This window comes from Heterocephalus glaber, unplaced genomic scaffold (assembly GCF_053883595.1).
Source record: "Heterocephalus glaber isolate CG9 unplaced genomic scaffold, H.glaber_assembly_v1.0 deba00001497, whole genome shotgun sequence".
Taxonomy (NCBI): domain Eukaryota; kingdom Metazoa; phylum Chordata; class Mammalia; order Rodentia; family Bathyergidae; genus Heterocephalus; species Heterocephalus glaber.
Genome location: NW_028258320.1, coordinates 8511409 through 8530019, shown reverse-complemented (window position 1 = coordinate 8530019; position 18611 = coordinate 8511409). Strand labels below are relative to the sequence as shown.

General features: G+C 34.6%; 1 protein-coding gene across 2 annotated transcripts in view; it reads right to left on the bottom strand.

Annotated features, from left to right (window-relative positions):
• Cd2ap (CD2 associated protein) overlaps positions 1-18611 on the bottom strand; it is a 91275-nt gene that overhangs the window by 23594 nt on the left and 49070 nt on the right. For both annotated transcript variants that reach the window (XM_004846398.4, XM_087184658.1), the window contains 10 exons: positions 13827-13927; positions 11364-11484; positions 9211-9398; positions 7041-7119; positions 6464-6558; positions 4955-5059; positions 3555-3591; positions 1925-1987; positions 676-838; positions 139-281 (listed from right to left, as the gene is read on the bottom strand). In XM_004846398.4, the coding sequence (XP_004846455.2) occupies positions 139-281; positions 676-838; positions 1925-1987; positions 3555-3591; positions 4955-5059; positions 6464-6558; positions 7041-7119; positions 9211-9398; positions 11364-11484; positions 13827-13927 (1095 nt within the window). The remainder of the gene's footprint in view (positions 1-138; positions 282-675; positions 839-1924; positions 1988-3554; positions 3592-4954; positions 5060-6463; positions 6559-7040; positions 7120-9210; positions 9399-11363; positions 11485-13826; positions 13928-18611) is intronic.

Genomic DNA, 18611 nt, shown 5'->3' with positions numbered 1-18611 from the left:
CTTCAAGTTTATTTTTCTAGGTTGGCTACTGAATTTTAAACAAATTTCCTCTATATTTACCCATACACAAATCTCTTAGTTTCTAAAACTATACTGACCACTTTTTTAAGCACACTACTTTTATCCATACTGACTTACCTGTTTCTTTAGAGCTTCTTGCTATAAGTGAATCAAGGTCTACTGATTTTGGTCTAACTGGCAACTGTTCAGAATCTAGCTTTGGTTTTGATACTGGCTCAGTTTCAAATTTTGATGAAATGGTAGAAATTTCTCCATTAATCCTGAAATAAGAAAAACAAGCATACACAAAAATCACCTGAATGTGAAATACGATGCTTTTACACTGTGGTGATCTTTAACATTGTACTGTTATAATTGTTAACACTGAAGATTTTATAACATAATACTGATTACTTTCTATTCTGTAAAAAAATTTTTCATGAAGCATAAACTTCTATCTTAAAACTGACCACAATAAATCAGAAGTGTAAAAAATGTCAGTGTATCCATATATTATGAATATAAGATAATATGAGATTAACATTTAACAGAAATACTGCAATCTATAGAGAACAAATACTCAAAGGAATTAATTTGAGATTTAGAAAGGTAACAGAGCCATTTGGGCCAAAGGAAGGTCAGTCAATGAGCCAATTTAAAGTTGGGCAGACTTACTTGGCTGAAGGAGGTGGTGGAGGAACTGGTTTTTCAGGCCTCTTTGGGAAAACTGTTCCAGGAGATCTCAACAAACTGTTAGCTTTGGTGGGTGGAGTAGGCTTCTTGGGTGGGACTTGTGGAGCAGCTGGTTTAGGTTTCTGCTCCAGCAGTGACTTTTCATCTAGTGATCAAACAATATTCAATAAGTTACTAATCAAAACAATTGAGATTTTCTATTTCTTAAAGTTCTGTTGGGCTGGAAAAGTGTGAGGCAGAGACAGATACGAATTTTCATTTTCTATATCTGTATATGTAAGCATTGTTTAGTTACAGCTTATGAAGGAGAAGGGTTTAGTTACTACCGGTGTGCATCACCATGCCTGATTTAAAAATTACACTTTGATAAACAGAAGTAGTTTTAAAAATTTACTTTGCCAGGCATGGTGGCACTGGCTGTAGTCCCAGAACTAGGGAGGCTAAAGCAGGAGGATTTTTGCTATGAGTTTGAGGCCAGCCTGGGCTGCATAGTGAGACCCTGCTCAAATACCCATCTCCAAAAAAGTGTTAACTTTGATGGGGACAGAAACCACTAATAATGTTCTGATTAACAAATAATGCCTACTTTTTAGTATGTTCCCAGCATTCATTGTTTTTAATGATGGTTTTCTACTTCAAAAAATAACCACAAGTAATTTTACTATAAGCAGAAAATTACCTAGATTTAAATCTAGATCACATTCTGAAAATGAAATGTAAAGAACCAAATGCAGTAGGAACTCAAGTGTCACATAACATCCTAACTAGCCAGATGTGTTGGTGCACGCCTGTAATCCCAGCACTAGGGAAGCTGAGATAGGAGGATCACTGTTGAGTTCAAGGCCAGCCTGGGCTAGTGAGTTCAAGGCCAGCCTGCATTACAGAGGGAGACTCTGTCTCAAAAAAGCAAAAACAATTTAACTGAAACACGATTAAAACAATACAAAGTCAGTTTTTTAAAGCTTAATTTCTTTATATATTATTTGAAATAACTATAATTAAGTACTACATCCTACTGAAGAAATAATTTTTAAGCAACGTAAATTGGAATCAGTTTGAGTGCAAGCTTAATTTCCTATCAATCTTGATAAACTACTCCCCCTTCCAGAAATCTTCAAACATTAGTAAGTATAAACTTGCCAAAAATTGGTATAAATGACCCATTGTAAAAAGACACATTCCTTTAAAATAATGAAAGAAAGGACCAGAGAAAAGGGTGACTCAGTCTCACCTTTTTCTTCAGGCTTTGTAGGCAAAAGCTTCTTTTCTGCAGCTAACATGTCAGGCTTTGGAGCTAGAGGTATAAAATCACAAACTGAACACCTTCAAAAATAACTTTAGAGCAGAGAGACAAATATACTACTAAAAAGTAAAAAACAGTTTAAAATAACATCAGGAGATACCACGGTTTAAGAGAAAGGATAATGTGCCAGAATCACTCGGCTCAATTTATAATCCGGGACCTGCCAATATCACTATTACTCTAACAACTCTGTGATCCCACTTCTTTCTCTGTCAAACTTGGGAATCAGAGTTCATATCCTCTGCCACACTATAGTGCAGCAGAACTTTCTCTGATGGTGAAAATGTTCTATTTTTGTGTTGTTCAATATATGATTAATAAGCACTTGAAATGTGACTTTTGCAACTGTGAAACTGATTTTATGTATTTCATTGAATTTTAATTAATTTTAAAAGACCCATGTAGCTAGTGGCTGCCATATTAAATAGTATAGCTTTATAGGAAGCCCACAATCCTAACCTGCACAAAAATTACTTTTAATTTATGCTTTCCTTGCCCTGGAATTAGGTCACCAAACATTAAGCTGAAAACAAGCGGGAGCTCAGCTTTGGATTATTCTAGAAGATAATGTATCTTTCAAGAAGTAAAAAATTTACATAAAAATCAGAAATTTAGGGAGAGAATTTGTGGAAATAGCCACATTCTACATTTAACCCTAGAAGACACCTGTAGATGTACCATAATTTATTCAACTGTTTAAAAAACTAAAATACCTCATATGTCTCATATAACCCTTAACATGACCTCTGAAAAAAGGGTACAAGAATACTAGTATTTGCTTGAGACCTTAAGAAGTGAGTTTTATTTAAAAAGGTGAAGGGTTCTGCTTGGAGGAACAGAGGGACCAACAATGAACACCAGAAGAATGCTCAACCCCCAAAAGAGCACCTAGCGATCTGTACCTGTGAAGAATGAAATGAAATAAAACCCAGGGAGCCAATCACATGTACAGTGTGGATAACACAATGCACAAGCAAAGGAATAAAAGACTGATGGGTTCTGATACTCAATGAAGACTGAGAATTTAGAAGAATGTCTTCATCTGGACTTCAATTTGCCCCTTAGGGATTCTTAGTATTGTACAGCTTTTGTTTCCGCACTCTTACCTTATATACATTATTATATGTATGTAATTACCCATATAATAATGTATATAAGGTAAGAGTGCGGAAACAAAAGCTGTACAATACTAATCATATGTAGGTACCTACTAATACTTTGTTATAAAGAAATTTTTTGTTCAAATAAAAATAGGTAGAATAATTGGCCAATCAATACATTATTTTATAAAACAGGTTTAAACTCAATTTTATTCAACATCTCATATAACTAAAGTATCCAAATATTTTCAAGATACCAATTTTATATCATTTGTATTTTAAAAAATAATGATAGATAATAATGCACATGAACACTCAGTTTCTATATAAAGCTAGACAATTTTATATATATTGTCCTTGTCTTCAAAAAATAATGGTTTACCTTAAACTCAGTCTTACCATTTTGGAATATAAAAATATGAAGAAAGGCAAACTGAACAATATATTTTTTTACATACCTGGACCTTTGGTAGGAGGTGGTGGTTTCTTTGGTTTCTGTTAACATAACAATGGTAAAAATGGTCAACCAATTACATATTATAGTTGAATTCTAATCATTATAATTTAATATGAGGAGCTCTCCTTAGCTCATCCTTGCCAAAAATGATAAAATGTTAAGATTCTAACCATCCCACAGAAGGCCACTGAACAAACTGATTCCATGAGAATAGCCTCCTTGACAAAATTCAGTCAAATATTTCTAAAGTTATCAATGGATTAGATAATCTAAAAAGTCTTTTTAAGCGAGAATATTCCATCCTGTCTTCTGTAGCTTGAGATTCCTAAATACATTACATTCACAACGCAGGGACAGAGCATAGCATGGACATCAGGACAGGGGAAGAGAGGACTTGTTTAATAAAACATGATAAGAGCAATAGTAAACAGACTTCACTCTTAACTCTTCAAAACTCTCAAAGAGAAGGTTCAAGGTGACAAATGGTCTCTGCCTCAATTTATAAGCTTTCATTCATTTTTAAGACAATTTAATGCCTTAAAAATCTAAATTAAGAATACATGATAAGCAATAATATGTAAACACATAATAAAAGCAGAAAAATGTTCATTAAAAAAAAGTGTAAAGAGTAAACTATACCAAAGGCTGAATCAATGCTGGATACCACGGAGCAAAGGAACGACTGAGACAACCTCTGCCTCCCTAGCGTAACAACAGTCCGTGCACCTGAACAGGAGCCTGTGAAGCCCGGAGATGCTGCACTGCCTATGCCACATCCGGTGGTCTGTCCTGCAGTGCACTTCCATTGTTGAAGAATCTTTCCTTCTGTATCATAAACTCAGTTACATCCCCTCTGGGGGGAAAAGGATCAAGCAAAAGATCACTGAAAAATGACTCTCTTTGAAAACTGATAAAGAAATATTAAATCCTATGAAGAGGCAAAAATTTTTGCTTCATGGTATCTTGAAATAAACTTGAGTTTTTCAACATTAAATACACACAGGGGCCAGGGATTTAGTTCAGTGGTTCCGTCACCTCCCTCCCAAGCACAAGGTCCCGAGTTCAATCCCCGGTACCAAAAAAAATTTTTTTAAACAATTTAAAAATACAGATTTTTTAATCTGAGAAATTACTAATTTATCCAACCATCCAAAGACCTTTTTTCTTTTTTTAAATTATGAATAAGTCTAAAGTAACTCATTAGTACATCTATATAGTGTGGGGGAAGGGTTATAAGAACAGAACTGAAATATTTTGTTTTACTTTAATTCAAATAACTTTTATCTAAATATATAATTTTATGAAACTCCCTCATAAAAATTATTCAATAACAGTGAAAAAATGTTTTTGAAAAAATACTGGCAAAATGTTAAAGAATTATCATTGAAAACAGAAGCTTACAGGAAAGTCCTTATCCAGGTCACCGATCTGAATGGCAAAGTTGTCTGGAAACACTCCTTCCTTCCCATTCAGCTCACCCTTCCACCAGCCAGCCTCTCCAGTCTCCTAAATAGCAAGACAAAGACTAATTAAAATAAAGGGAATTAACATAAAATGAGGGGAAAGTCTACAATAAAGTAGGAAAAATACTAAATTCCATTATCTTTACAAGAAAAACAACCTAAGCACATCAGAAGGTCCTTCTGAAAGAAACAGCCCCTACATATTACTTTTAACAGCAGTTACAAAACTGAGTTTGATTTTTAAAGGTAACTCAACTTTGAAATTTCATCTACGAGGTTAAAAGGTTCTCGGGGAAAGAAAGAAGGAAAAGAAGTGAAAAAGAAGGTAAAGAGAGAGAAAATAAGAATTCCTAAGCTCTTAACATTCTTCTTAACACTTTATACTAAAAATTACTTATTTAGCAGCATTAGAAATTAGAAGCTCTTCTAAGCTCCTTCCAAAGACCCGCCCTAACCCTTACCCTAATCCACCCTTGCACGAAAAACTAGATGTCATCAGCCCCAACCTCAAAACTATTAAAAATCACAAACATTGTGTGACTCATGGTAAACAGATTCTACTTGCTTTACCACATGGGTAACCGAGATCATGCATATTCATTGCTTCACTATAATAATTTTTACTACTTGTATTTTATAATACATTATATACTTTAAATGTAAGATAAAAAATATATTTTAGAAATTACATATACTAAGCCATCTGAAAAAAGTCAATTTAAGACAACGGGAAAACTTTTAAAATGCTCTATAGGATTTTAATGAAAAATTTATAATCTTCTGATAAATAGTTCTTATTGTTCTGTCTGTATCCAAATACTATGGGGTTTTCCTCTTCTTCGGTCTTACAATTCACTCCAAGATTTAAAATCACTTCAGATGTTGAAATAACGGCATCATTTTCCACAGGCTGAACTTTCATGACACATATTGATGGACATTTAGGTTGTTTCCCTATTTTTCTTCTTTGAATGTTATAAACAATGCTCCAAAAAATAAATTAAGGAAATGGCATAGAAGTGAGGACAGAAATCCCAGGGTCAATAAAGAGAAAACCAATGTGATCACTAACCAACTTCCAATCTATCAGTTATGACAAAAATAGGCAATAAAAGTTAGCTTAAAAAAATAACTTTCTAGCCAAGTATGGTGGCACATGCCTGTAAACCCAGCACTCAGGAGGCTGAAGCAGAGGGATCACTATGAGTTTGAGGCCAGCCTCGGCTGCTTAATGACGATAAGGCCACCAGCCTGAACACACAGCAAGATCCTCTCTCAAAAAAACAAAAACAAAACAACTTTCTGGACACTTATGTACCAGGTTCTGTGGACCCAGAAACAAACAAAAAGTCCCAGTTCTTCCAGAAATTACATTCTAGGGACAATGTAGAATTCTGAAAAATATTTCTGCAAATAAGTTAAATGATTCACTGAAAAAAAGCCTTACCTTACTTATCAAACGAATTATCTCCCCTTCTTTAAAAGTAAGTTCATCTTCATTAGAACCTTCATAGGCAAATAATGTTCTACAATATTCCTTAGCTGAAAAAGAGAATGGAAATAGTAGCTTATAGAAATTGACCAATTCGGGGCCGGGGATTTAGCTCAGTGGTTTCGCCGCCTGCCTTGCAAGTGCAAGGGCCCGAGTTCGATCCCTGGTACCAAAAAAAAACAAAAAAAACACAAAAAACAGAAATTGACCAATTCAGTAAATATGTACCAAGCCTCTATTTTATGTAAAGTAAAATATACAAGCAGCTATTGAAAATAAACAATTCAAATTTATATTTTAAAACTTTAAACTTATAGCTAATAATGTATGTTAAGAAACAATTCCATTAATAATTCTTCAAATATTTACTAAAAATATGCTATGTCCCAGTCACAGCCCTACTGCAAGGGTGTATCAGTGAACACAATATTCCAAAATCTAACCTCACACTGCTCAGTCCAGTAGAATTTAATATTCTTTTCAGTAATGTAACAAATGGCTCCTACAGAAGAAGTTTTATTTTAAAACTTACCTTTAATTTTACTTTCGGTGTCTGTTTTTATTATCTCCACGTTCTGGGTTTTGGGTCCTAGAGACTGCATGATTAAGGGCTAAAAAAGAGAAGGATGGGGTCAAGTAAATTAAGTTAAAACTAAATTAAGTTACAATAATGATATTTTATTAAATAGTTTCCATTTACAGTTATCAAACTTTCTGAAAGTTCCTTAAATGTTAACTCATAAGTACTAATTGTTAAGACAATGCTGATACTCATAATGCATTATTATAATTTAATTTAGAAGTTTTAAATAAGAATAATAAAAGCACTTTACATATATCTCAATGCTCATAACTATCTGCACAAAGTAGGCATTGTTATTCTTCCCTTTTGTAGATTAGGAAGCAGTTAAATAATCTCCCAACATAACTAATTTATTAGTGGGGCCCAGATCAGAACCTACAAAGTTTGACTCCAGAAAATGAACTCTTACCACAAAACTTTAAAATGTGATCGCTCTTTATATGTTATTACTCTCCAAGTGAAAATATTTAGGTAATATTAGATCCCTTACAGAGTCCACATAGCCATTTTCTGTTGTAACTATAATAAATTCTTCACTACTCTGAACAAGTGTTTAAGTTTTGCCCCCAGAAATAACAGCACATTCAACCTTAGATTTAATAAAATATTTGAACATACAGCTAACTTACCTGTCACTATATTTTGTATTTACCTAAGACACTTCCTTTAATTTCTCCCAATCCTCACCACTCTACTTTCAAAACTGGTGTCACCTACAGCTCTGAGTGGTAGACATTATTAATGGTGATTATTAAGATTACTAATATAATCATCAATCAATAATTATCCAGTATACTGGGCCAGGGATTTAGCTCAGTGGTGCTGCTGCCTGCCTTGCAAGCACAAGGTCCTGAGTTCGATCCCCGGGACAGAAAAAAAAAAAAGAGCCAAATAGTTAGTTATCCAGTTTAATCATTAGCTTTTAGAGTTGGAAGGGACCCTAAATCATCTATCTAATGTCCCTCACGACACAAGAGCTGCTTCTCCAATATTTCTAGCTGTCATATGATTAGAGCACAATTTCAAAAACTGGGAATGCCACTCAACAAGACCCTAAAGTCTTAGAACTATACAGTCTCAGAGCTAGGAAAGTGCAGAGTAGAAAGCAAAAGTTCTTCCTGAACCCAACTCACTATTACATGGAAATATATATAACAATCTAAGAAAAATGAAATGTCAAAACCAACTATTTTGAGAGCAAAGTACAGAATATTATTTCACTAATCAAAATAGCCTTATAAATGAAATGTAGGTAAATTAAGCAAATAAATACAGAAATATTTTAATATCAAGAGTAGATACAAACGATAGCTATGGGGAAACATTCCCCTTAAACTCAAAGATGCCTCCCTCCTACCCAAAGTAAACAATTTGGAAGCCGGGGATTTAACTCAGTGGCTCTGCTGCCTGCCCCGCAAGTTCAAGGACCCAAGTTCAATCCCCGGTACCAAAAAAAAAAAATCTGAATCTCCAAAATACTAACACGAGGAGCAAAAACTTTGACAGAAATGTTTTAAAGACTGCGCCATAGTTATTTTTCCCTCAAAATAAAAATGTGCAGGTTTATTTTAAAGCATTTTATTAAATCTTACAAATTACGGTTCATTAACTTTGCTTCACTTGACAATGCCAGTAAAATGCTAATGAAAAAATAAAAGTACATACTTTCAGAAGAGATCAGTAAATGTAACCATTACTGACAATCCAGAGGAAGGTTTAATACTGAATTAATTTAATATCTCCTCGTGAATTCCCTTTAAATCAACTCATTCTAGGTGTACTTCAAATTAAAAGAAAAATAAAATTTTAACTTAAAAGGGCAAAAAATAAAAGCAAAATACTTTTCCCTTTTCTACTTATACTGTGATAACTAAAAATCCTAAAGCCTCTTAAGAAAAATTTACCAAGAAATAAGCATCCTAATTTAGTAAGATTCATACATAAGAATATTAATCATTGTACATTTAGAAAGAAAAGTTTCCCACAGACTTCTCATTATAACCAAAGTATTATGACCTCCAAAAAAAGAAATGTAACAGAGTTGTAAAGTTTTCATGTTTTAAAAAAGTTTAATGAGAGAATGACTAAAGATAATCTAAGTTAAATTCATCATTACCACCTTTTCTGGCTTTTTCTCTTCTGTTTCACTACTGGATGTTCTTGTCCTAAGTTTCAAAGACCCATCTCTGAAAATGTCTCCAAACCCAATTCCTCGAATTTTCTTTGGCTGAGTGACTGTTCCTGGTGCAGTCTCACCACCATTCCCCGGTGAAGGTAAAGGCGAGGTTGGCGCAGTCAGAACAGAGTCTGAAAGAACAGCATGATTTTAAAGAATGACAATCTCACATAAATCTTCAAATATAGTTAACAATACACAGAAAAGCATGGATGTTAAAGAAAAAGAAGAGTAAAGGATTGAAAATGAGATAGTATGGCAGAAAATAAATATCATCTTCTTCATGCATGTCTATGACTGATGGGCCGAGAGAAGAAATCATGAGAAATTAGAATATACCCTGTGATATTAAATTGGAATTATAGGTACCAGCACAGAAAGGGAGAGAGACGGCCAGATACCAATGAGTGTCAGGGAAAGAGACATATCTGGGGATGCCTCTGTGCAGGAACTGCCCAGCCTCACCCACTAATAAGGCCTTGAAACAGCATCACCCCCTTACCATTGAGGACTTTATGGCTTATAAATCCATGTTACATGTACAACCCTATAATGTTTTCCTACTTAATTTCAAAATATTTGCATATCTTTATATAAAATATTCAAAGTACTGACAAAAGAAAGCAAAGTGAATAGTTCAAGACAATTCACAATGACACAAGCATTATGCTTGGAAACTGTGAATCCACACAATGACCCCTTTGGGTAATAATTATTACTCCTATTTTACAAAGAATTATAGTTGGACATAGCTGCTGCCATCTTACATGCCCCACACCTTAGTACAGGGTATCTAGATCGAGATGTTAAAGATCAGTGCCCCTGTTTGGAAATGATAACATAGTTTTCTTTTCTTTTTTTCCCGGTGGTGCTGGCGATTGAATCCAGGACCTTGCACATACTAGGCAAACACTGCCACTGAGCTACATATACCTACCTCAGCATGATACGTGGACATTACACTAACTCAGAAAACAACCATAAAACTGTCAGGTACTGCCTAATACAAGCATAAGTCCATGAAAATCCTCACTATATATGTATTTTTCCATCAAGAGAAACATTACTTAGCCAGGCATGGTGGCGTACACCCATAATCCCATGGAGGCTGGGGCAGGAAAACTGCAAATTCGAACCCAGCCTGGGCAACTTAGCAAGACCCTGTCTCAAAATACAAAATTTAAAAAGGGCTAGGACTGTAGTTCATTGTGTAGGCCCTGGATTTAATCCCTGGAAAAGAAAATGATCTATTCATTCCTGCTTACCACTCAAACTTAATTTCTCTTTTTAAAAACATTTTCTTCTAAATCCAACAGAAATACTTTAAAGTAACAAAATTTAAATCAAGCCTGGGGTAAAATTTTCAGAATCACACTCTTAAAAACTGAGCAAATTAAGATGAATTTGTGTGTACTGTATCGAAATGACATCACAAAACAAATGACAAGTGCACAGAGAAAATCTATTATGTGAGTATGGAAAACAATAAAAAAGTTTCTTTTGCGGGGGGCCGGGGATTTAGCTCAGTGGTTTCACCGCCTGCTGCGCAAGCGCAAAGACCCGAGTTCGATCCCCGGTACCAAAAAAAAAAAACAAACAACAACAACAAAAAAGTACATAGTGAATGTATCGTACAAAGCAGAAAGAGAGTAGATAACATAGCATTTTAGTCACTGTATTAAAAGTTTATTCATAAAAAAAAAGTTTGGGGCCAGGGATTTAGCTTAGGTGGTTCCGACACTTGCATGGCAAGCACAAAGACCTGAGTTCGATCCCCGGTACCAAAAAAAAAAGAAATTTATTCATGCTTGAAGCAGCGATCAGAGAAAAGAAAGATTTGAAATTATTTGATCAGTGGTGACACAGCTATGACAGGTGTGCCACAGAAGGATGTTTGCATCATTGAAAGCTCTAAAAGGTTCGCCATCACTAGACTAGATATTTAGTTCCCTTCTATCTTCATCATAATGTCCTTCATAAAAACAGACTAAGTGACTGAAAGTTTAAAAATAAGAACAGTTTCAAAAACTACTAAACCTAAAGCAACCATACACAGTTAGCGCATTTAAATCTATGCAGGAACTTTTTTCTTCTACCTGGCTCATCCTGGGCTTCTAGAGAATCACCGTCGTCTGTGCCCTCCAGCTCCTTCACGAAGTTTGAGGGAAACAATCCCACCTTGTGGTTCAGGGTTCCACTCCACCAGCCTTCTTCCACCTGAAACAGTACACAACTCAAAAATACTAAAAATATCTTTTAAGAGAAAACCCTACCCTGTGGAAAAATGAAGCTACAAAAACAGATACATGCATGATGCAAAATAAACTCTTTAAAGCAAGAAAACACAAAGGGGAAGATACGTTTTAAGTAGACTACATCTACATGAATTAGTTATGTATGGGATTAATCGTATGGATAGCACCTTGTAACACAGTGAAAACCATCTATGAAATGAGTACTTTTCATGAAAGTATCAGATAGGCATAAAGAAGTACAGAGCTCTCTTTTAGAATGTTACTCTTTTACACATTACTATTATGAGGACCGGGAATTTAGCTCAATGGCGCCCATGCCTGCCTGCCAAGCACAAAGTTCTGAGTGTGATCCCCAGTACCAATCCCTGGCACCAAAAAAAAAAAAATAATAATTAATATTATAATGTACATTATTTACCGTATTTAGAAATTTTTGACCTGGACGCAGTTTGATGATTATAAGAATGTAACTTCCTAAATGCCACAAAAAATTACTAACCCTGCATTGAACAGTGAATTTTTACCACAGTATGAAAAAAGAATTTCTTACTTTTAAAAATTCAGGTATCAGACTCGACTAAACACCCTTCTTCAAACAGAAATATCCTCATTAATCAAGGTCTGATAGAAAAATATTTACATTCACTAATAATAACACTACTCAATTTCCATGAGGTTAATAATTTTTTCGAAATGTATGATTTCTGCCAAGGATCCTAAGCAGTTAATTTTAATGAGTAAAGGCAATTTTTAATATGTAAACTATCAAAATTTATTTAGCAGTAGTATATGAAACATCATAGCTAGAAAAATCTAGTTTTCTGCCTAATCATAATCTCAAAGCAAACTTTTAAGTTATTCATCTAACAGGCACTCACTATGTACAAGCCACAGTGTTAACTACTAAAAAGAAATTCAAATTTGTACATGAGAATCCCTGCTGTTGAAGAGAACAATCTCAGGAAGAAAATGCACAATAAGAAAATAATTACAATACAATGTAAGAAGTGCTATAACAAAAATATGAACAAAATACTATGGGAGCACAAAGCAAGTGCTTGAATCAATCAAAAAAACACTCTGTCTAAAAGGATAGAAGAATACAGAATTAAAACCCGAGTAAGAGTTTTCCAGGTTAAAAAGCACATGAAAAATATGATGAACTAGGAATAAATGATTTATTCATGAAAGGAAGAATGAAATAAGTGCAAGGTGGCTAGAACATAATAAGCTCTCTGAAGGAGCAAGGTAAGGCAGTAAGCATAAACTGTTCAAAGCTTTTTGGGCGGCTGGGGATTTAAAAAAAGGAAGTTTAAAGGAAATAATAAATGTGAAAGAGTAGAGTACTTCATACATGATATAGGCTTAATACTCAATAAATGTTTTATTATTACTGCTACCATCTAGAAATAAGATAGAACTGTCTTTTGTATAAACACACTGGAAGTTAACCTAAACATTAGTGGTAAATTACTTTACAGTATTGGTAAGACCCCCTCCAAAATCAATCCTTGCTACATGGTATCAAAATACACACTTTGAAAATACGCCAAACAAAACTTTAATACTCCTTCAATGATGAAAGCAGAGATGTGAAAAATGATTTTAAAAAGATTTTTATATCTCATAATAAATACTAAACTGTACAAAAGTGAGGGTGCTTTGGTTTGGCTGTTTGTTTGGAGACAGGGTCTTACTACAAAATTCAGACTGGCCTTGAACTCACTCTGCAGCCCAGGCTGGCCTCAAACTAGCAGCAATCCCCCTGCCTCAGCCTCCTGAGTGCTGGGATCACAGGTGTGCACCACTACACCTGGTCAGAAAAGGTATTTATGGCTAATATTTGACTGCAATAATTCAAACAGGGCAAAGCTTTTAACAAGCTTCTGTTTTGCATCCCTTTATTATCCAAAAAGAACTGCTTTACGCCTGTAGTGAATTCAGAATCAGAGAAAAAAACTCTTCCATGTCCTCACTCTTTAATTTTAAGCTTAAAATAAGTTTTTTTTTCTAATTCAAATGAAGTCTACAACTATAATACACAAATACTAGCATAGAGCAAGAGTGAATAAAGAAAATCTACACCTTTTAATTTTATTAAAAACAAACTGGCATAAATTCTCACTAAAAGTTAATATTCTTTCCAAGCATTTTTCTGAACTCAGACTTTCTCTTTTTTTTGTACCAGGGATTGAACTCAGGTCCTTGCGCTTACAAGACAGGCAGCGGAACCACTGAGCTAAATCTCCGGCCTCAGACTACCATTTAAATAACGGCTGGTGATCACTCCCATGGCATCCTTACCTCTTCATTAATATCAATGATATCTCCCACCTTCAGCTCCAGCTCGTCCTCATTCTGTGGAATGTATTCAAAGAGAACTTTACACTGACGCTTCTTGGTCTCTAAGGGAAGCAACAACAGAAAATCAGGTTGAAAAGACCATTTGAAAGAGAGCACCTTCATTCACATACCACATTTTTTAATCACAAGGCTCACATGGATGACTAAATAGAATATATGCCTTAAACATGGCATTCCCAATTATTTCTGAAACTTGTTTCTTTCGCCAAAAAGACTTTCATCATAAAGCTCACTTGACTTGCCTTCAATTCCTCTTCAGTTCTCAGTTTAGAAAATACTAACCCTCATCTTCTACTTTGCCAATCCTATCCTAATTGTGTCATTTTATTGCCAGACTATTTTGGTTGGGCCTAGGTTTCAGAGTTTAATGGACAGATAAAGAGTAAGCATATCTGCCCTTGTTCCCCACCTTAAGGAGAAAGCCTTTATCTTCTCCACTCATATAAGGCGTTCTCGCTGGAAGTATGGAATACATGTCTTTAATCTGTTGAGAAGGTTCTGTTCTACTTCTAGTCTCCTGAGAGCTTTTACCATGAACAGCTGTAGAATTTAGTCCAATACTTTTTCTCCAACTAGTGACAGGATCATACGGCTTTTTCCTTTCCTCTGTTAAAATGATGACTTTTGGGGGTGGATCTTCCAATGCTGAACCAACACTGCCATCCCTATAACAAAACCACTTTCTACATACTGCCAGATCTGACTTCTAATACTTTGTTTTGTTAAGCAAATTTCTATCTATGTTCATACTTTTTTCTTCTATTATCTTTACCCAGTTTTAGGATTAGCACAATGTTGAGTTCCTAAAATGAGGGGAGAAGTGTTCCTTCTTTTTTCTGCTTTAAATGTTTGATATAATTTATCAGTTAAAATGTATATGAGCCTGCTGTTGTCATATGGGTAGGTTTTCAAGCTAGGAATATACTTTAATAGGTGCTATTCAAATTTTATATTTCCTCCAGAGTTAGTTTCATTAATTTGTCTTCCAAGGTACTTCTTAGAAGTGGTCAAATTTATTTCAAAAATGATTTTTGTAATATGCTTTCTATATCCTTTTAAATTCTGTAAAATCTGTGGTAATGTCTCTTAGATCTTGATATTGTAATTTTTAAAATGTATAATTGATATTGTGTCATAGGAAGAAAAGGTCTAAAGGAGCAGGGGAAGTGAGAGGGGTAGGGGAAAGGAAAAAAGGGAAAAGAAAAAATATGAGAAAAGGAAAAAAATGGAAACAAAGTTTTTGCAAATAGGGAAGGGTGGAGGGGGATGAAGGGAGGGCAAAAGAAGGGGAAAAAATAAGAACCAAGAGACTCACGTAAAGGTACAAGATCCCAATGATGAATGTAACTGTATTTTATACCGAAAATGTACCAATAAACTTAATGGAGAAAAAAAAAATACTAACCCTCAAATAGCTTTATGTGCTAGGTACTATTCTTTTGTGCTTCCACAGTGTCACGTACTCTGCCGGACTGAAGTCTGCACCCTACCTGCTACTGATAACTCACCTTTTTTCTTTTCATGCAACACAGTGACTTATTTTCTTGTGAGTATCCTCTTCTACTCTATGGGCTAAATAATAATGGACATTGGGTTTGCTGATTGCTCTCTCTCCAGCACCCAACATAAGTACCTATCTTGCTTATACTATGTATCTATCTTAGTCTGTGCTGCTTTAACAAAATACCTGAGACTGGAAAATTTATAAAAAGAATTTTTTGTCATATTCTAGAGGCTGCTAAGTCCAAGATCAAGGTGCCAGGAAATTCAATGTCTAGTGAGGACCCCCTTGCTACATAGTCATCACTTTAGCCAAAGTGGAAGAGCAAAAAGCTACTTTCCTATAGCCATTTCACAAGGTACTAATCTCTTTGTAAGGACACAGCCTTCTTAACCCCTCCCAAAGGCCCCATCTCTCACTACCATCACAATGAGGGTTAAGTTGCACCCTGAACATTGGAGGGACATCATTCAAACCTCAGCAGCACTCATTAGATGTCTGTGGATGAATAAATGAGCATCAAGGTCTAACCATACAGAACTCATGTCAACTGATAATGTCCCTGAAGGGACACATTCTATCAATAGCCTACCACCAACAATCCTAACAACATTTTTCCTAAAAATTTAAATGCACACTTGAAGAATTAAACAAGTTATGATACACAGTGATACAGTAAAACATTCAGTACAAACTACAAATATTCCAAAAGTTAATAGAAAGAACAGTCTGAATTGAGACAGAAGTGGAAGGCTTCAAGGAAGAATAGAATAGAATTATACAATGAAAGAGGAATAAGACAATATGCAAGAATTAGTAAGATAAATGTGACAGACATTCTAAATCAAAGGGGTAGTTTTACCAACAAAATAGGGTTTGGTAATATAATGACTCATAACAGGTGGCAACAAAGAAAAATCCTGAGAAGGAATCCAGAAAGTCCGAATTTCACTACCTCAAATCCTGACCATAAATATCTCTAAATACTTTCTATAGAGAAAGATGTGCTGCTGCAATAGAAATATCACATGCTTGGAAGTCAGGAGACTTGAATTCTAACTGAAGCCAGTTGTTAATACCTATTTAGTTCACCTAAATTCTTGAGAAATCAATTCTATAAGTGAGCATACTGTCACCAAATTTTATGAAGGAGTGATTCAGACATTTTCTTTTTTTTTAAATGTATAACTTTATTATCATTCACTAAATACACATATACAAATATTAAAATTATTCAAAGAAAAGCAATGCAAGGGGAAAAACTATAATAATATTCAAATATAATAGAACTCAACCAAAGCAAAGCTGAAAAGTACTTAAACATTTTTCCATATAATTTAAAAAAACATCTCAAGCATTAACAAGACATCAAAGGATGTGATTTGTTTTAGAAAGATTTTCAAAACTAATACTGAACAAATAGTGGTCTGGAAAAAAATTCTAATTAGCTAAGTAGACTCCACATAGGCCAAATTTTTTAAATTTAAATTTCAATACAGTCATGTGACACATAATGGAAATATAATCTGAGAAATAAGTTATAAGGCAATTTCATCCATGTGTATCACAAAGTACCACACAGAGTACCAACTTCTAAGAGCAAACTGAAAAGGTATACGTCAATCATCTGTAATGGCCCCTTGATATTATCCAAATACACAGTTAAACATGAGATAGATGAGGCTACCACTGGCATAGCAGCACACTGTTTTACAGTAAACTCTTTTATACAAGGAGGATTATGCTCTAAAGGATGAAAAGCACAGCATGTTATAAGTACATAAAACAGTAACAGTCATTTATCACACTATCAAGTACTGTGTACTGTACATAGTTGTATGTGCTTCTGGAAACACACCCTTCTCTCCTTTGATCTCAGTGACTCTTCCTTCCCAACCCACTGATGAGCTCCAGCCTAGTCTCTATCTACATCTCTTCCTATAGTTTTAAACACAATCTATATATGGATTCTTTCCAGATTCCAGCTTCTAACTCTGATCTCTCCCCTTCCCCTCCTCAGACATTTTCTAAATGATTCAGTCTTTAAAGCTATTTTCTTATCTTTGGGAATAAGTTTCACAATATTTACACCATTACATGAACAGTTCAAGCTGCTCAAGACACCAGCTATACTTCTGAGATACATTACTTAACACTTAAAGTCTTAGAAACATTTATCAGAATCAAGAAGAAAAAATTCAAGCAAAAGTATCATGCCTGCAATATACTTTCAATGGACTGTGTGAAAAAAAGTACTAGCATTTGTGTATAGATATGAAGATAAAGCCAATGTGACAAAACATTAACAGCAAACATAGGAAGACCGAAAAAATGTCCTAACTCCATTAGAAGGCTGTACCAAGGAGTCATTTGAATGAATCTTTTTCCCATAGAGTATTTCAATGTCAAAGAGCAGAGCCTGAATTAATATATCCATTCTTTCAAAAGGTATGCTACAAAAATGTAGTCAGTGGCCATAATGTGATAGTATCCAGAATTTTGACTACTGTCTCCAGCACCAACTCAGAATCAGGAAGCATACTATTCCCTACCACATTTTCTGGAAATGAAGCAATGTGTGGTATTGTCAGCTAGTTTTTCATGTGCAACATCATTCCTTTCAGTAAACCTACAAGTAATCTATCAGTGCCAATCTCAATGTACCTTTTCATTTAAATAATTATTAACTAGATGAAAAGTCACTTCCTCTGTAGCATGAGTTTCTGCTAACAAAGGAAGTCAGCAAACAATGATGTCAAGAGTAGAGTCCACCCAGTATCAATTTTTTTTCAAATGTAAAGTGAATTAAGAACCAATATTCCACATTGAATATAGAGTTGAAAAGTCAAAAGATGCCAACTTTTTACATCAAACAACAGTACTCTACCACTATCACTGTGCTTGATTTTATAAAGGTATCACAAGTAGTGTGATTTGTACCTGTTTTGGCTTTGAGAAATGCAAACTTCTTCTCTTCTGAGACTTTAGCAACTTAATCAATTTTTCTCAGATTATACAACTCTATGGTTGCTCTGGAAAAATACTTGTTTTACCAGAGAAATTACTTTGCTTACTAACATGCAGGAACACAAGTATCAATGGCTTCATAACTACACAAGCCAACAACACAGTGATGACTAGAGAAAAACTGTTCGCCATGCCAATAAAATCTAGTCTTCATTCTACTAAACAAACCACCATCAGACTTATTTGAAGATCTTTTC